General features: G+C 42.3%; 1 protein-coding gene across 1 annotated transcript in view; it reads right to left on the reverse strand.

Moving 5' to 3' along the window:
- Cdh20 (cadherin 20) overlaps window positions 1-14898 on the reverse strand; it is a 231590-nt gene that overhangs the window by 8421 nt on the left and 208271 nt on the right. The window contains exon 11 of the mRNA XM_034513535.2: window positions 8821-9072. Within this exon, the coding sequence (XP_034369426.1) occupies window positions 8821-9072 (252 nt within the window). The remainder of the gene's footprint in view (window positions 1-8820; window positions 9073-14898) is intronic.

The following is a 14898-nucleotide window of genomic DNA, read 5'->3' on the forward strand; positions in this document are numbered from 1 at the left end:
GGAGGTGGAGGTGGAGGTGGAGGTGGAGGAGGTGGAGGTGGAGGTGGAGGAGGTGGAGGTGGAGGTGGAGGAGGTGGAGGTGGAGGTGGAGGAGGTGGAGGTGGAGGTGGAGGTGGAGGAGGTGGAGGTGGAGGTGGAGGAGGAGGTGGAGGAGGTGGAGGTGGAGGTGGAGGAGGAGGAGGTGGAGGTGGAGGTGGAGGAGGTGGAGGTGGAGGAGGTGGAGGTGGAGGTGGAGGTGGAGGTGGAGGAGGTGGAGGTGGAGGTGGAGGAGGAGGAGGTGGAGGTGGAGGTGGAGGTGGAGGAGGTGGAGGTGGAGGTGGAGGAGGTGGAGGTGGAGGTGGAGGTGGAGGTGGAGGAGGTGGAGGTGGAGGTGGAGGTGGAGGAGGTGGAGGTGGAGGTGGAGGTGGAGGTGGAGGTGGAGGAGGTGGAGGTGGAGGTGGAGGAGGTGGAGGTGGAGGTGGAGGTGGAGGTGGAGGAGGTGGAGGTGGAGGTGGAGGTGGAGGTGGAGGTGGAGGTGGAGGTGGAGGTGGAGGAGGTGGAGGTGGAGGTGGAGGAGGTGGAGGAGGTGGAGGAGGTGGAGGTGGAGGTGGAGGTGGAGGTGGAGGAGGTGGAGGTGGAGGTGGAGGAGGTGGAGGAGGAGGAGGAGGTGGAGGAGGTGGAGGTGGAGGAGGTGGAGGAGGTGGGGGAGATGGAGGAGGTGGGGGAGATGGAGGAATGCCATTCTTGCAGTCAGAGACTGACTAAGAGAGCTCAGAACAACAGATTTAAAGTTCTTTTACAGGGATATATCTCCCCCTTTTTTATTTTAGGAAGATATTGTTTTAAAGTTCCACGGGCCCGTTCCAGTCTCTTGATCTTAACAACTATAAGGAATCCCCGTAATATGGGAAATGTTAAATTGCTGCTAAAAAGTCTCAAATGTTCGACTTCCATAGCCAGTTCCGTTTTCTGTGTTTTTTGTTTGTTTGTGTTGCTTTCCTTTTTTTTTTTTTTTTTATTATTGGGTACTTTATTTATCTATATTTCAGATGTTATCCTCTTTCCCCATTCCTCACCCCTAGAAACCTGTAATTGTGTTTATTGTCTTGCTTGTTCCTTGACTATTTGCATCTATTTTATTGCTAGACCCTCAACCTAAAAATGACCTTAATACATGCATGTAATTAAAATGGTATAAAAGCATAAAGGAGGAAGGGGGATGGGATGGGGGTTCTAGGGAGGGGAAACGGGGAAAGGGGATGACATCTGTATTGTAAATAAATAAGATATCCAATAAAAAAAATCTTGAAATTATAGCTAGTGGTGTTAATGCCTAATATTTTTGTGAATATACTTATTTGGTAACAAAGTACATACACATGTGAATCAAATACATACACAAATCATGTGACTTGTGATTCAAATACATACACAAAAACAACGATGTGCTCTTGAATGTTTTCTCTATGTGTAAAGATATGAATCACTCAATAAAGACAAGACCAGATATCAGCACCTAGAATTAAAGTCATCTGAAACCTAGATGCCTAGACCCCAGTGCAAAAACACAATCACAGCCAGACCAGTGTCTCCTCCAGTGCACAGCAACCCATCACTGTAGGCAGAGAGAGAGAGAGAGAGAGAGAGAGACAGAGAGGAGAGAGGGAGAGAGGAGAATAGCTGAAGCACAAAACAAGGATCTTAAAATAGCCTTTTTGAATATGATCCTTAGAGAGAAAATGAATAAATCCCTTAAACAAATCTACAAAAACAAAAACAAGGGAAGGAACTAAATAAAATGTTCAAGGTCTGAAAGTGAAAATCGAGTCCAGAAAGTAAATCCAAACTGTGGGAAATCTGGAAATGAAAAAGTGTAGGAATTTGAACGGAAATCTCTGAGGCAGTCCTCACTAATCGAATGTAAGTGATGGAAGAGAGAACCTCAGCCATTGAAAACGAGGCGGAGGAAGTGGATACCTCAGTCAGAGAAAACATTAAACCTTAAAAAAATAAGCTGACACTAAACATCCAGGAAAGCTGGAACAATATAAACAGAGAAAATCTAACAATAATAGAGATAGAGGAAGGAGAGGAAACATAGGGCCTGGGCGCAGAAAAACAAAATCATAAAAACATAAAATCGTAAAAAAAAATCATAGAAGAAAGTGTCCCTACCCTAAAGAAAGAGATGCCTATTAGGGTGCAAGAAGGATACAGAACACCAAATAAATTGGATCAGAAAGTAAATTTCTCTGAGAATATAATAATCAAATTATTAAATGTACAGAACAAAGAACGAATGTTAAAAGCTGAAAGGGAGAAAGGCCTGGTAAAGGCAGACCTATTAGAATAACACTCAACTTCTCAATGAGATTGTAAAAGCCAGAAGGACTTAGACAGTTCATCCGAAGTCTAAGGAGACCACAGATGCCAGCCCCGCCTACTATATCCAGCCCCGCCTACTATATCCAGCCCCGCCTACTATATCCAGCCCTGCCTACTATACCCAGAAGACTTTCCATCACAGCAGATTGCATTCTCTCTCTACATATCCAGTTCCACAGAAAGTACTAAAGGAAAAACTTGAACACAAGGAAGTTAATGCCCAAGAAAATACAAGGAATAAATAACCTCGGGCCAGCAAATAAAAGACAGGAACACACACACACACACACACACACACAAACACACACACACACACACACCAGCCACAAAAACAAAATGACAGGAACTAACAAAATATTGCTTATCAATATCTTTCAACATCAGTGGTCTCAATTCCCCAAAGAGCAGACACAGACTAATACAGTAGATTCTAAAACAGGATCCTATTTTTTTTCAACTAAGAAAACATCTCTTAACATCAAAGATTAATATTACCTCAGGGTAAATGGATGGAAAAATATAATACAAGCCAGTGGACTTTAAGATACAAGCTGTGTGGCCATTTTAGTATCTGACAAAATAGGGTTCAACCCAAAAACTAATCAGAAGTGGTAGAGAAGGACACTGTATATTTGTCAAAGGAAAAAATACACCAAGGGGGACATTGCAATTTTTAACATCTATGCACCAAACATAATGGCACCCAAATTTTAAAAAAGAAACGCAACTCCAGCCTAAATCCTGTGTTGTCTCTCACAGGTCTTTGGTGGGAGATTGCAGTACCCACCATGACATGCTGGAGCTTACTGATGTCGTAAGCCAAAACGACCTAACATCTTCACAGAAAATTTCACCGAAACACAAAAGAATATACCTCCTTCTTAGCAGTTCAAGGAACCTTCTCCATATCCTGACACATAGCAAACCTGAAAACATAATGTATCTAATGGAATAACATCTTGCATCCTGTCTGAGCCCCGGGATTAAGGCAGACATCGGGAACAACAGAAACAACAGGAAGCTCACAGACTCATAGGAACTGAACAACTCACTACAGAAAAAAATGCATCAAGACCCAAATCAAGAAAAAAATTAAAATCTTTCTCTGAATGAAATGAATATGCAGTATCCTCAAACTTACGGGACACGCTGAAGGTAGTTCAGTAAGAGGCAAGTTCACAGCAGTAAGTGCCTACATAAGCAAACAAATGAAAAACTGGAGAGACCTTATACTAGTGATTTAATAACACACATGAAAGCTCTGGAGCAAAAAGATAAAATTACACCCCAAAGAAGTAGAGGGCAAGAAATAATAAAACTCAGAGCTGAAATCAATAAAAAAGGGGAAAAAAAGAAACCTTACATAGAATCAATGGAACAGAAAATAAGGTTTTTTGAGAAAATAAGATTGACAAATCCTTATCGAAACTAACTAAACGGCACAGAAAATACCTAAATTAACAAAATTAGAGATGAAATGAGAGACATAAAACAGATACTGAAAAAAATCAAGAGGATTATAGTGACAGACCTCCAAAACCTGTTTTTCTACAAATTGGAAAATTAAAAAGAAACGTAATTTCTTTGGTACATGCCACTTTCCAAAGTTAAACCAAGATCTGATAAGCAGTTTAAATAGATCTATAACTGTTAGTGAAATAAACACGGTATCGAAAAGCCTGCAAACCCAAAGCCCAAAGCCAGATGGTTTTAGTGGAGAATTCTACAAGACTTTCAAAAAAGAACTAAGGTCAGTATTCCTTAAATTATTGCACAAAATGGACATGAAAGGAATGTTTCCTAATTAGTTTCACAAGGGTTCAGTTACCCTGAACTCAGCAAAGAATTACAGATCAGTTTCCCTTATGAACACAGATGTAAAAATTCTCAGTAGAAGATTTGCAATCTGAATCTAAAGACATCAAAAAGATCATCCACCATGATCGACTTGGCTTTCAGGGATGGTTCAGCATTCGTAAATCAATGGTATTCACCATATCAACAAAACTGAAAGACAAAACCTGTACAGTCATCTCATTAGATGTAGAAAAATCTTCTGCCAAAAGTCAACACCCCTTTGTCATACAAAGTCCTGGAGGGTTAAGGGATTCAAGAGACATACTTTATAATAAAGGCGATTTGCAGCTACCCCATAGCCCACATAAGAATAAATGGAAAGAAACTCAATGCCATTCCACTAAAATCAGGGACAAGACAAAATTGTCTTGTTTCTACATACCTATTCAATATAATACTTGAAGCCTTAGCTTGAGCAAATAAGACAACTAAAGGAGATCAAGGGGATACAAATTGAAAGGAAGTCAAACTATCCTTGTTTGCAAATGATAGGAACACACACACACACACACACACACACACACACACACACCCAAACAAACACACAAGAATTCCACCATGAAACTTCTACAGCTAAGAAGCACTTTCAGCAATGGAGCTGGATATAAAATTAACTCACAAAAATTAGTAGTCTTTCTATACATATACGACAAATGGACTGAGAAAGAAATCAAAGAAACTCCGCCCTTCACAGTAGGCTTAAGTAATGCACAACATCTTGTGTGTAACTCTACCCAAACAAGTGAAAGACTTGCGTGATAAATATGCTGTCATTGAAGAAAGAAGCGGAAGAAGCCAGCAGAAGATGGAAAGATCTCCTATGCTCATGGACAGGTAGAATAATATTGTACAAATGGCCATCTGACCAAAAGCAATCTACCGATTCAGTGCAATCACCATCAGAATTCCAGCACAATTCTTCACAGATCTTGGTGCCTACACAGAGCCTTCGCTTTTAAGTGCTAAATGTCAGTTGTATAGAAGCTGCTCTGCACGCTACCAAAGGAGAAGCGTAAACATCAACTGTTCACTCTACTCTACAGTTTATGTCCTTCCTTCCAGGCATGCTGCTAGTGCAGTGGTGACACAGAACTTGTGGAAATAATCTGCCAGTATCTTATTTAACCTAAGACCCACTGCATGAGATGGAGCCCAAGCCTAACATGGCTTCAGTGACTAAGAACCTGAGATGAAATAGCCCGGTGACCTAGGGTAAAACCAAATGCCACTGTTCTACTAAAAGAACAAAAGAACGTAGCAATAAAACATATCCTAAAGACATTCTGTTCTACTCATAGACCAGTGCCTTGCTCAGTCATCATTAGTGAAGCTGCTCACTGCAGCAGGTGTGAACCAATACAGAGACCCACAGCCAGCCAATGTGCAGAGAGTGAGAGAGAGAGCTTGGAACACTTAGCCCTAAATGGGGTCTGTCTGCCCATCAATCAATCCATCCATCCATCCATCCATCCATCCATCCATCCATCCATCCATCCATCCATCTATCTATCTATCTATCTATCTATCTATCTATCTATCTATCTATCAAATTCCTCTTCACAGGGCTGGAGGAACTTGGAGGAAGAGGCAGCAGAAAGGGTAAGAGCCACAGGGGATGGAGGACAAGAAGAGAACAAGCCCCTCTAAACCAACACTACCAACGCTCATTCGCTCTCAGAGACAGAGGCAGCACGCATGGGGCCTGCATGAGATGGGTTTGCACCAGTTAGAGCACTGAGGCTGAAAGGAGAAGTGGACACATGTCTCTATCTCCAATCCAGAAGCAATCTGCAATTGATAACCAATTACAAATGACAATTTTGTTTTCTGCAAGGGAGTCTCATTGGGGAAACAATCTATTTTTACAGGTAGGTCACATGCCCAGCAGCAGGTGGCCAACAAAAACGAACTTAACAGCATCTATGATGGTCTTTTGTCTTACAAGGTCATGTCAAGGCTTTTTCTTTTCTTTTAAATTTTATTTTCTAGTGTGTCTGTCTGTCTGTCTGACATTACCCTACAGATCATTTGAGCTTAGATTATGGCTTCCATTTTGGTTTTTATGGGTATCCTGGCTATGGGAATAAGCATGTTTTGTGTGTATATATCTGTTTTCTTCCTGCTTTTTCCTGGGTTCTGTTCCTCTTGTTTGTTTTTTATCACATTCCAGTGTTTTATGTTTTTATCTTATTATATTTTATTATTGTCCCCTGAAGCTTATTTTCTACTGTGAGACATAAAGCGTGGATTTGGATGGGAGGGTAGGTGGAGAGGAACTGAGAGGGAGGGAAAACATAGTCAAACTATATGCAAAGAAATCTATTTTTAATGAAATGACCCCCTTGCCCTGCCAAAACCATCAAAGTCCCTGTGTGTGTGCTGAATAGAATGCTGGTAGGTATGTAGGATTAGACAGTGTGTAGAACTATTCATCTCTTGAAAATTAAAGATTGATATGTATCTTATTTTTTACATAAAATGTTATAAATAGTGAGCATTAAATTATCCATTAAAATCAGATTTGGGGTAAAAGAGTTAGGTTCAGGTGAAGAATGTCCAGGTTCTGAGAGAAAAAACATCAGTTCTGGGAAGGCTTGTTCTGAATATTCTGTAGGTACTGTGTATAGGCCCACCAGGTTTTCTAGGAACTGGGTATATGAAAAAAATAAAAGTCTCACCCCAAGTAAAGATTGCTCAAATGAACATGTTTAGTTATCTATGTGTGTGTGTGTGTGTGTGTGTACAAGTCAACCTCAGCATAAATGTTAGAGTTGTGAGAATTGTGTAATCTGGGTTGTGCTCTCTTAGAAGTAGGCAACTGTGAAACTAGTGGAGTTTATGACACTTAACGTTTACCTTAGCTTCTGGAGACTTCTTACTCTGTGATTTGGTTTACAATCTAAGTTATCTCTTGCACAGCACTCTGAGACAGTCTCTTTAAATCAGTCTTTCTGTAATGATGGCTGCGTGTGGACCAGAATGAACTTACAGCGTTTTTTTTCAAAGATAGAAGGATAGCCAGCTTGGAAATTTCTCCTCCAAGCAGACAACTTAAAAGAGGAAAACCAGCTTTTCTTCTTCTGCACTTAAAGTCTCCCACTGCCACCCTATGGACACTTAAGGAATTGCAGGTGGATTTTACTTGGTACAGGTAATAACCAGGAGTCATAACTGTCTCTAGAAGGTTTTTATATTCCTTAGTTGTAATGTAAGACAAAACACCCAAAGTACAATGAAAGCTTATGTTATATTTTAAAATGTATTTTTAAAAGTCTGTTCTAAATGTTTATTTGGTGTGGGTCTCAGTCTCTTGGTGTTTAGGTAAACTAGAGACCAAGGGTGTATATGGATTATAATTTAAATTCCTAGTGCTTTATATTTTTTCCTGTAGAAAGTTACCAAAATTTCAGTTTCTATCTTATTACTTATTTATTTATTTATTTATTTAATTTTTGAGATGTGGTCTCATTATGTATCTAAGGATTTCTAGATTGGTCTAGAACTTGTTCTGTAGGCCAGGATGGCCTCAAGCTGTGGTCCCTACGATCTGCTGACGCTGGAACTGGAGTGTATCAACACAGCAGCTGCGGGGTTTCACTCACATTGAATAGTAACACTGTCTCTTACAGTTTGCGTTTTCTCTAAGGAAGATGAACGCAATGGTTTAACCCAGGAAGCAGAGGGAAGGTGACACACAAGTAGACAGTTTCTGGGATTCCAGAGATGACTTAGATGTTCGCTTTTGAGCCTCTGGTTAGAAGACACTGCACTGAAGCCTGTGGGCACCAGAGAGTTGTAGGCTGAAAGAAGAGGAAAGACTCTCCCATAGCCTGTTATCACCTTCCTTCGTCCTCGGCAGAGGCAAAGTCGTTCTGTTTATTTATTGCTGTTTGTTAATCATCCACAGTACCTAACAAAAAGGAGTTCTGTGCCACAAACAGCTTGCTCCCAGGAATCCCTGCGGTTCATGCTACTGTTTCTTTCCAGTCTCAGCTCAGAGTTCTACTTTTCTGGAAGGGCTTTGTAGACCACCGGATGCGCCGCATTGCTGTGGTACCTCCCCTTAGTCCTGTATCTCTTTCCTTTCAGTAACACTGTGCTACCTGTAGCATGTGGGCGTGAGGATCCGGAAGAGTGCCACTGAGGGTGACCCGTGTATGGCCTGCCTGCATGTCCATCCTGGGCCTGTTGCCGAACCTCTGTGATTTAGCTGATACTTACCTGAAATGGACTCGAAAAAGTGATTGTCTTATCTTCTTCCATGTAATTTGGTTCTTCCATGGCAGTATGAACTTGTATCATCTGAAGTAAACTATGAAGGCCAGGGTGCATCTGTCTTCTAATCCAAGTACCTAGTATGGTGCTCAGGTCTAAAATAGACACTTGATAAACCCATGTGCTTTAACCTTGTCAAAGAGACCCTGAGGGAAGACTGTCTTCAACTTCTGCACTTGTCTCCAAGATTCACTCTACCACGTTTTGAAGTAAGCATGGGAGAAGACCAGTTCCGGGCAGCTGAGACAGAGGGTTAACTGCTCATGTTTCAAAGCATGTGGACCCCCCCTTTCCCCCTCCCCCCAAAAGGAGCCACCAACTCACCTAAGAGGACAAAGATGCAGGCCAGGATGGCGATGAGGGCACCTCGACTCAAACTGACAGGGAGCATATAGGCCTCGGGGCTGCAGGACATGACATGACCGTCGTCATTGCAGCTGCACACTTGAATGGTAAGCGTCCCGGTGCTGCTGAGGACTGGCTGGCCGCCGTCTGCTATGAGGATGGGCAGATAGAAGACACTCTGCTCCTGCTGTCGGAAGCCTGACCTCCTGGTCAGAATCCGAGCAGTATTATCTGAAGGAGAAAAGAGAAAGAGAGAATTTCCTGGATTGAAGGAAGCCGAGGCAGGGGCAGGGCGTGCTTGCTGCAGCCGTGTCTATTTTGGGTTTGGTTCAAGCACTTGGGTTTGAAAAATCAAGATTTTCATTTGCTTTCAGGCAAAACCCCGAGGCCTAGGAGAAAAGCCCTTTTGTGAGAAGTTGTCTTACCCTTTGTGACATAAAGTGCCCAGGGCGAACTGACAGCCTTCAGATCTAACAAATGTTCCCTGGGAAAACTTGACAGAAATGACAATCATTGGCGATCTGCAGTCCCAGGTCCCCGTTTGCGCCACTCAGCAGCTTGCCAAGGCCTGAGCTGCTCTCTGCCTTCAGCGAAAGAAAGCCAAGGAGCCCACGCGGCTGGTCAAGAGTGCTTATTTTTGGTATTTGGGCTGGAATTCACATTTTTTGATATTTTCTTTTATGCCTCTCACTTGGCTTCACGAACTTCCTGAGGAACCTGCTCATTTTCAGAAGCTCACGTGAGCCGTTGTTTATATGACACAGTGTGACACTTCTCCTGGCCCATGGGCTGAGTTAGGCAGTTAATATGAGTTTTGTGAATTCTATTCTTTCAACTTTTAAGTTCTATTTTATGTGCATGGCGTTTTGCCTACGTGCATGTTTGTATACCACTTGTGTGCCTGGGGCCCGCAGAGGCCAGAAGAGGGCATTAGATCTCCAGGAACTAGAGTTACAGACGCTTATGGCCTGTCATCTGGGAGCTGGGAATTGAACCTTCCCCCTGATAGAACAGCAAGTACTCCTAACTGCTGAGTCATCTTTTCAGCCTTGGTAAAAGTTATTACTTTCTATTTAAAAAATAAAAGTTTTAATTAAGAGATAATCATATATCTTTATGAGGTATAGGGCAATGTTTCAGTATATTCTTTTCATCATATAATGATCAACTCAGGGCATGTAGGCAAACCTTTTTGTATGTGAGGTATTTACTTATTCGTATAAGTTTGTTTGTATGCACATGTATGTTCACATGTGTGTGGAGCCCAGGGAAGGTGGATTTGGGGTGTTTTCTTTGCTCTGCTGCTATTAATTAATTAATTAATTGGTTAATTAATTAATTAATTTTTGAGACAGTGTCTTTCACTGAACCTGGACATCTCACCTCCAGCTTGGACAGATTGGCCACTGAACTCTGGAAACCTACCAGTTTCAGTTTCCCTGGACTCAGAGCTAACCTTAGAAACACGCACTGCCACAGCTGGCTTTTACACGTGTGGTAGAACTCTGAACGCAGTTCATCACACTGTGCTGTAAGCATTTACTGACTAAACTGTATCCCCGGCCTGTCCTCTAGCCTAAGCACAGTCCCTTTCTCTATAATTAGAACGTTAGAAAATCATCTCCTGTTAGCTATTTGGACCTCGCATTACAGGTGACTAAATCCTTCTGCGGAGCAGAACGCAATCCTTCTGTAGCTGAATGGTTTCGATGTGATCCTCCAAGATCACTTGTGGGCAGGTGTAGTGATGGTGTTGGCATTTGCCAAACGCTACATAGTTTTAGATTTAAGAGTTTTTAAATTTATATTCTTAAGTTACCTGGAATGGCTTTGAGTTATAAAGCAGATCTTTGTGTGTGTGTGTGTGTGTGTGTGTAACATTGTGATCATTTCAGCAGACCCACACTTTGAGCGATGTGGTAGGATGCCTAAGAAGTAACTCAAAAGCCGAAACTAAGCTGGATATAGTGACACCATGCCTGTAATCCCGAAGCTGGGGCAGGCGCTGAGGCCAGGAGGACTACAGGAAGTTCTAGGACAGCCAGGGCTACAGAGTGAGGTCCTGCTGGCGAAACATACAAATATAATAAAACATCCAAACCAACAAGAAGTTAATACCACTAACAGAAGATTTTCTGGGCTTGTTTCGCATGAACTAGAATGTCACAAAGCCGACACGGCCGTGATCATCAGCATTCCTGGCTCTCCCTCCCTTCTTGAATGTAAGAAAGGACTGTACTCTCCTACCCTTCTTAAGTTAGGCCTGGCAAAGTCATTTGTCTTACTTGATGAAGAATAAGCAGGTAGAAGCTGGACTGTGGTTCTCCCTATCCTCTTGCTTTGAAACCATAATTGAAAGAACAAAAGAGCCATGCAGCCTGGGGCAGAGCTGAATGAGGCAGTGAACTTTCAGGTGCCACTCAAACAATTCAATACATTGTCCCTTAATTTTTGCTTACTTGACTCCTGGCTTTTTTTTTTTTTTTTTTTAATCCTACCAGGTAGGCGGTTTGTTTGTTTGTTTGAACTCAAATACCAGTTTTTATAATTTGTACATGTTGTGTCTTATTTAATCTTCATTATAATCTGTTACGATACTGAATGATTCCACACGTTTACAGTGAGGGAATTAAACCCTAGGTTAATTACAATTTCTTTAGTCGCTAACCAGTAGGAAAGCTGGCATCTGAACTCCAGTTTCTCAGACTCCAAAGCATGCACTCCTTTCGTGGTGCTATACAACAGTGCATAAGGTTTCGTAGCCTCAGTTGTGCGTTAGCTGGTTTTATGTCTGCTTTACCCGAGCTAGACTCATTTTGGAAGAGGGAACTTTAAGTGAGAAAACGCTTCCACGAGATTGGCCTGTGATGCAGTTTTCTTGGTTGATAGCTGACGTGGTGGGTTCAGCACACTGTGGGCTGTGGGTTCTGGGTGCTACAAGAAAGCATGCTAATTGACCCATGGAGAGCGAGCTAGTAAGCAGTGTTCCTCTATGGCCTGTGTAACAGTTCCTGACTTTAGGGTCCTGCCTTGAGTTCCTATCAGATTTCCCTCAGTGATGGAGTGACAAGTTCTTCTTGGTTATGGTGTTTTATCACAGCAGTAGAAACCCTAAGACAGTGGCCAACACTTGTTCAGATAATTGTAATTGTTTCCAGCTTTGACATGGGTTTATTTTCATTTTATCCTTTTCTCAGTTCAAAATGATAGCAGTCAGTTATTAGTATGAGAATTTGTGTACCTACTTAGCACACAGCCCGGCCCCGGCCTCCCCCACTCAGCTTAACAGCTAACTACGGTTACTTATCCTTTATGATTTTATTTTAAATCAATTTCTCTAAACAAAACTTGTATTTAATTTTTGTTGTGCTTTAATTTAGCTTAAATCATGAGGATTTTTTAAGGCTGGCCTAAAGCTGAAACAACCGCAGCAGCAGCAGCACAACCAAAACCCCACCCATAAGTTTCTATTACATGGCAGGGACTGGCATATGTTAGTCTTTTGCAATGTTTTCATTAAAAGTGATAATTAGAGCTTTAGTAACATTTTTGAGAGACTAGTTTTTTCCTAAGGTGACAGCTTTGGTGTGTGTATGTGTGTGTGTGTGTCTGTGTGTGTGTGCGTGTGTCTGTGTGTGTCTCGTGTGTGTGTGTTATATTTTCCAAATAAAGACAAGATGAGAACATGGTTTTGAAACTCTAAATTATTCTACACATGTAATCCATTTCATGTTTTTAGACTGAGAAAGAAAGGCTGGATATGTGGTGTGCCTTTGTAATCCCCGCACTTGGGAGCCAGAGGCAGCAGGACCTCTGAGGCCACCGAGGGTCTGTCTTCTAAGTTCCAATCCAATGAGTTTATACAGTGCGATCTGCTCTTGAAAAGTCAATGCCAAACAAAGGATAAAGGAGAGGAAGGGATGGCGTGGGGATATTGCTTGGTGGTAGAGGGCTTGCCCAGCATGTTCAAGGCCCTGGGTTTGATCCATAGTCTTCGCTCAGCCCTTACCAAAAGGCTTTACTGTATTGTAAAAGAGGGATGCAGGTATTGGAACTTGTCATATTGGAAGTGGGTCCTAGGAAAAGAAACCTGTGTGATAAACTGTCAAATGGAGATTAGGAGTTCACACTTCCTGTTGAAGATACACTGGCTTCAGGAAGTCTTTGCAGAGATGAGTCACCTCCTTTTGTTACAGTCCTGTGTATTTGCCATCTTTATATGATGCTGCTCCTGTGAACAGGTGCCCCACGTCGCCTTTAGGAGACTTGCCACCTTTTGCAGCAATGTTGCTGTTGTGTCAGTTTTGCGAATATGGATGAAGGAGTGACAGTCTGAAGAAAAAAAAAGTAATGCCCGCCTCTCCTCACCCTGGGGGTTCTGTCATACAGACAACTCTGAGGAGGGAGAAACTACTGGTTACAGGAGGATTTTTCTATAAAACAGGTAAGTGAATCATTCAAAAGTTTGACTCAAAAAACTTCTTGGGGGAGGGGCTAGGGAAAGCAGATGGCTCCTATGCAAACTGCTACCGGGGCGAGGAGGAGAATTTGATCCCTGGCACTTGCACAGATGCAAGGCATGGCGGTCTACTTTTAACCTCAGTGCTCAGGAGGTGCAGGAAGGATCTTGGAGCAAGCCGACTAGCTACATTAGCTGAATCGAGAAGCTCTGGGTTCAAGAGTGTGGTCCTGCCTTAGTGTCTAAGATAGAGAGTGATCAAAAAAGAGACCCGTGGAGACTAGAAAGATGGGGCAGGAGTTAAGAGCTCTCACAGAAAACCTAAGTTCTGCTCTCAGTACCCACTCCAGCTTCAGGGGACCTGATGCCTTTGCCCCCTCCCTCCACCTGACATACGCCTTATTAAAAATAAAAGTGAAAAAGAAAATACCTGATGACAACCTTTGACACATGCATTCCCCATGTGTGCCCATACATGTGAACATAGCACATACCACACACAAATAAACACAAAAAAACCTCAAGATATTTAATTCTTTCTATAGACATTTTATGGTAATTCAGAGACTGAAGAATAGTTCTATCTATGAGGCTATAGCAATATCAAATCTTAAAGATGATGTCTGAGAGGAAGTCAAGCTGTGACTAATCTTGACATTTTTGTTACCCTTTGTTTAGTTGTTACAAAGTCACCCTTAAGATGACCATGTAGAAATCCAGAGAAGTTAGGACACACAAATAAAGTTGTTGGCTGCAGAATTAACAAAAGGCTTCATCTGACAGGTAAATGCTTGATTTCAATTATTCTGACCTTTCCATGGAAATCTGGCTGGAAAGTGAAAGTCCCTCTTTTCCTTATTTGAGCCCCAAGAACAGGCTAAGCCTGTGAACCCCTCTGCCAATTGGTGTTTGTTGGTGAGCAGTCTAATTGCAGCAGAGATGTAGTGGAGGACAAGCAGGTTTTGCAATGGGAAGCCCACCTGAGTAGGCTTTTCTGAGCTAGAAAGTTTTTTGAAGCAGGTGTGATTGTGGATGACTGTAGTCTCAACACTCTGGAGCCTTAGGCAGGAGGATCATGTGTTTGAGGCCAGCGTAGGTTACTTTGCCAGTCTCCATAGGGAAAAAAAGTTTGAATTCTGTGAATACTATTATGTTCTTGTATTTGCCTTTTACCACTGCTGCTGCTACTGCTGCTGCTACTGCTGCCGATGTTACTGCTGCTGCTGCTGTTACTGTTGCTACTGCTGATGTTACTGTTGTTACTGCTGCTGATGTTACTGTTACTGCTGCTGCTATTGTTACTGCTTCTGCTGCTGCTACTGCTGCCGATGTTACTGTTGCTACTGTTGCTGCTGCTGCTGCTATTGTTACTGCTTCTGCTGCAGCTGCTGCTACCCTTCCCCTTAGCCTTACCTCCTTTGCTGTGGGAGCTTTGTACTCCTCCTTCCCTGCTTTTATTGGTTTTTAAATTTTTGATTAGAAATGTTTCTTCAGGTTTGTTATCTTTCTCTAGGAGACTTTTTTCCTTAGGCTGTTTCTGTCTTTATAGAACATGTAAACATAGTTGCTCTGACTTGGACTAAAGAAAGGAAATTTAC

Source organism: Arvicanthis niloticus, chromosome 10, assembly GCF_011762505.2.
Source record: "Arvicanthis niloticus isolate mArvNil1 chromosome 10, mArvNil1.pat.X, whole genome shotgun sequence".
NCBI lineage: Eukaryota > Metazoa > Chordata > Mammalia > Rodentia > Muridae > Arvicanthis > Arvicanthis niloticus.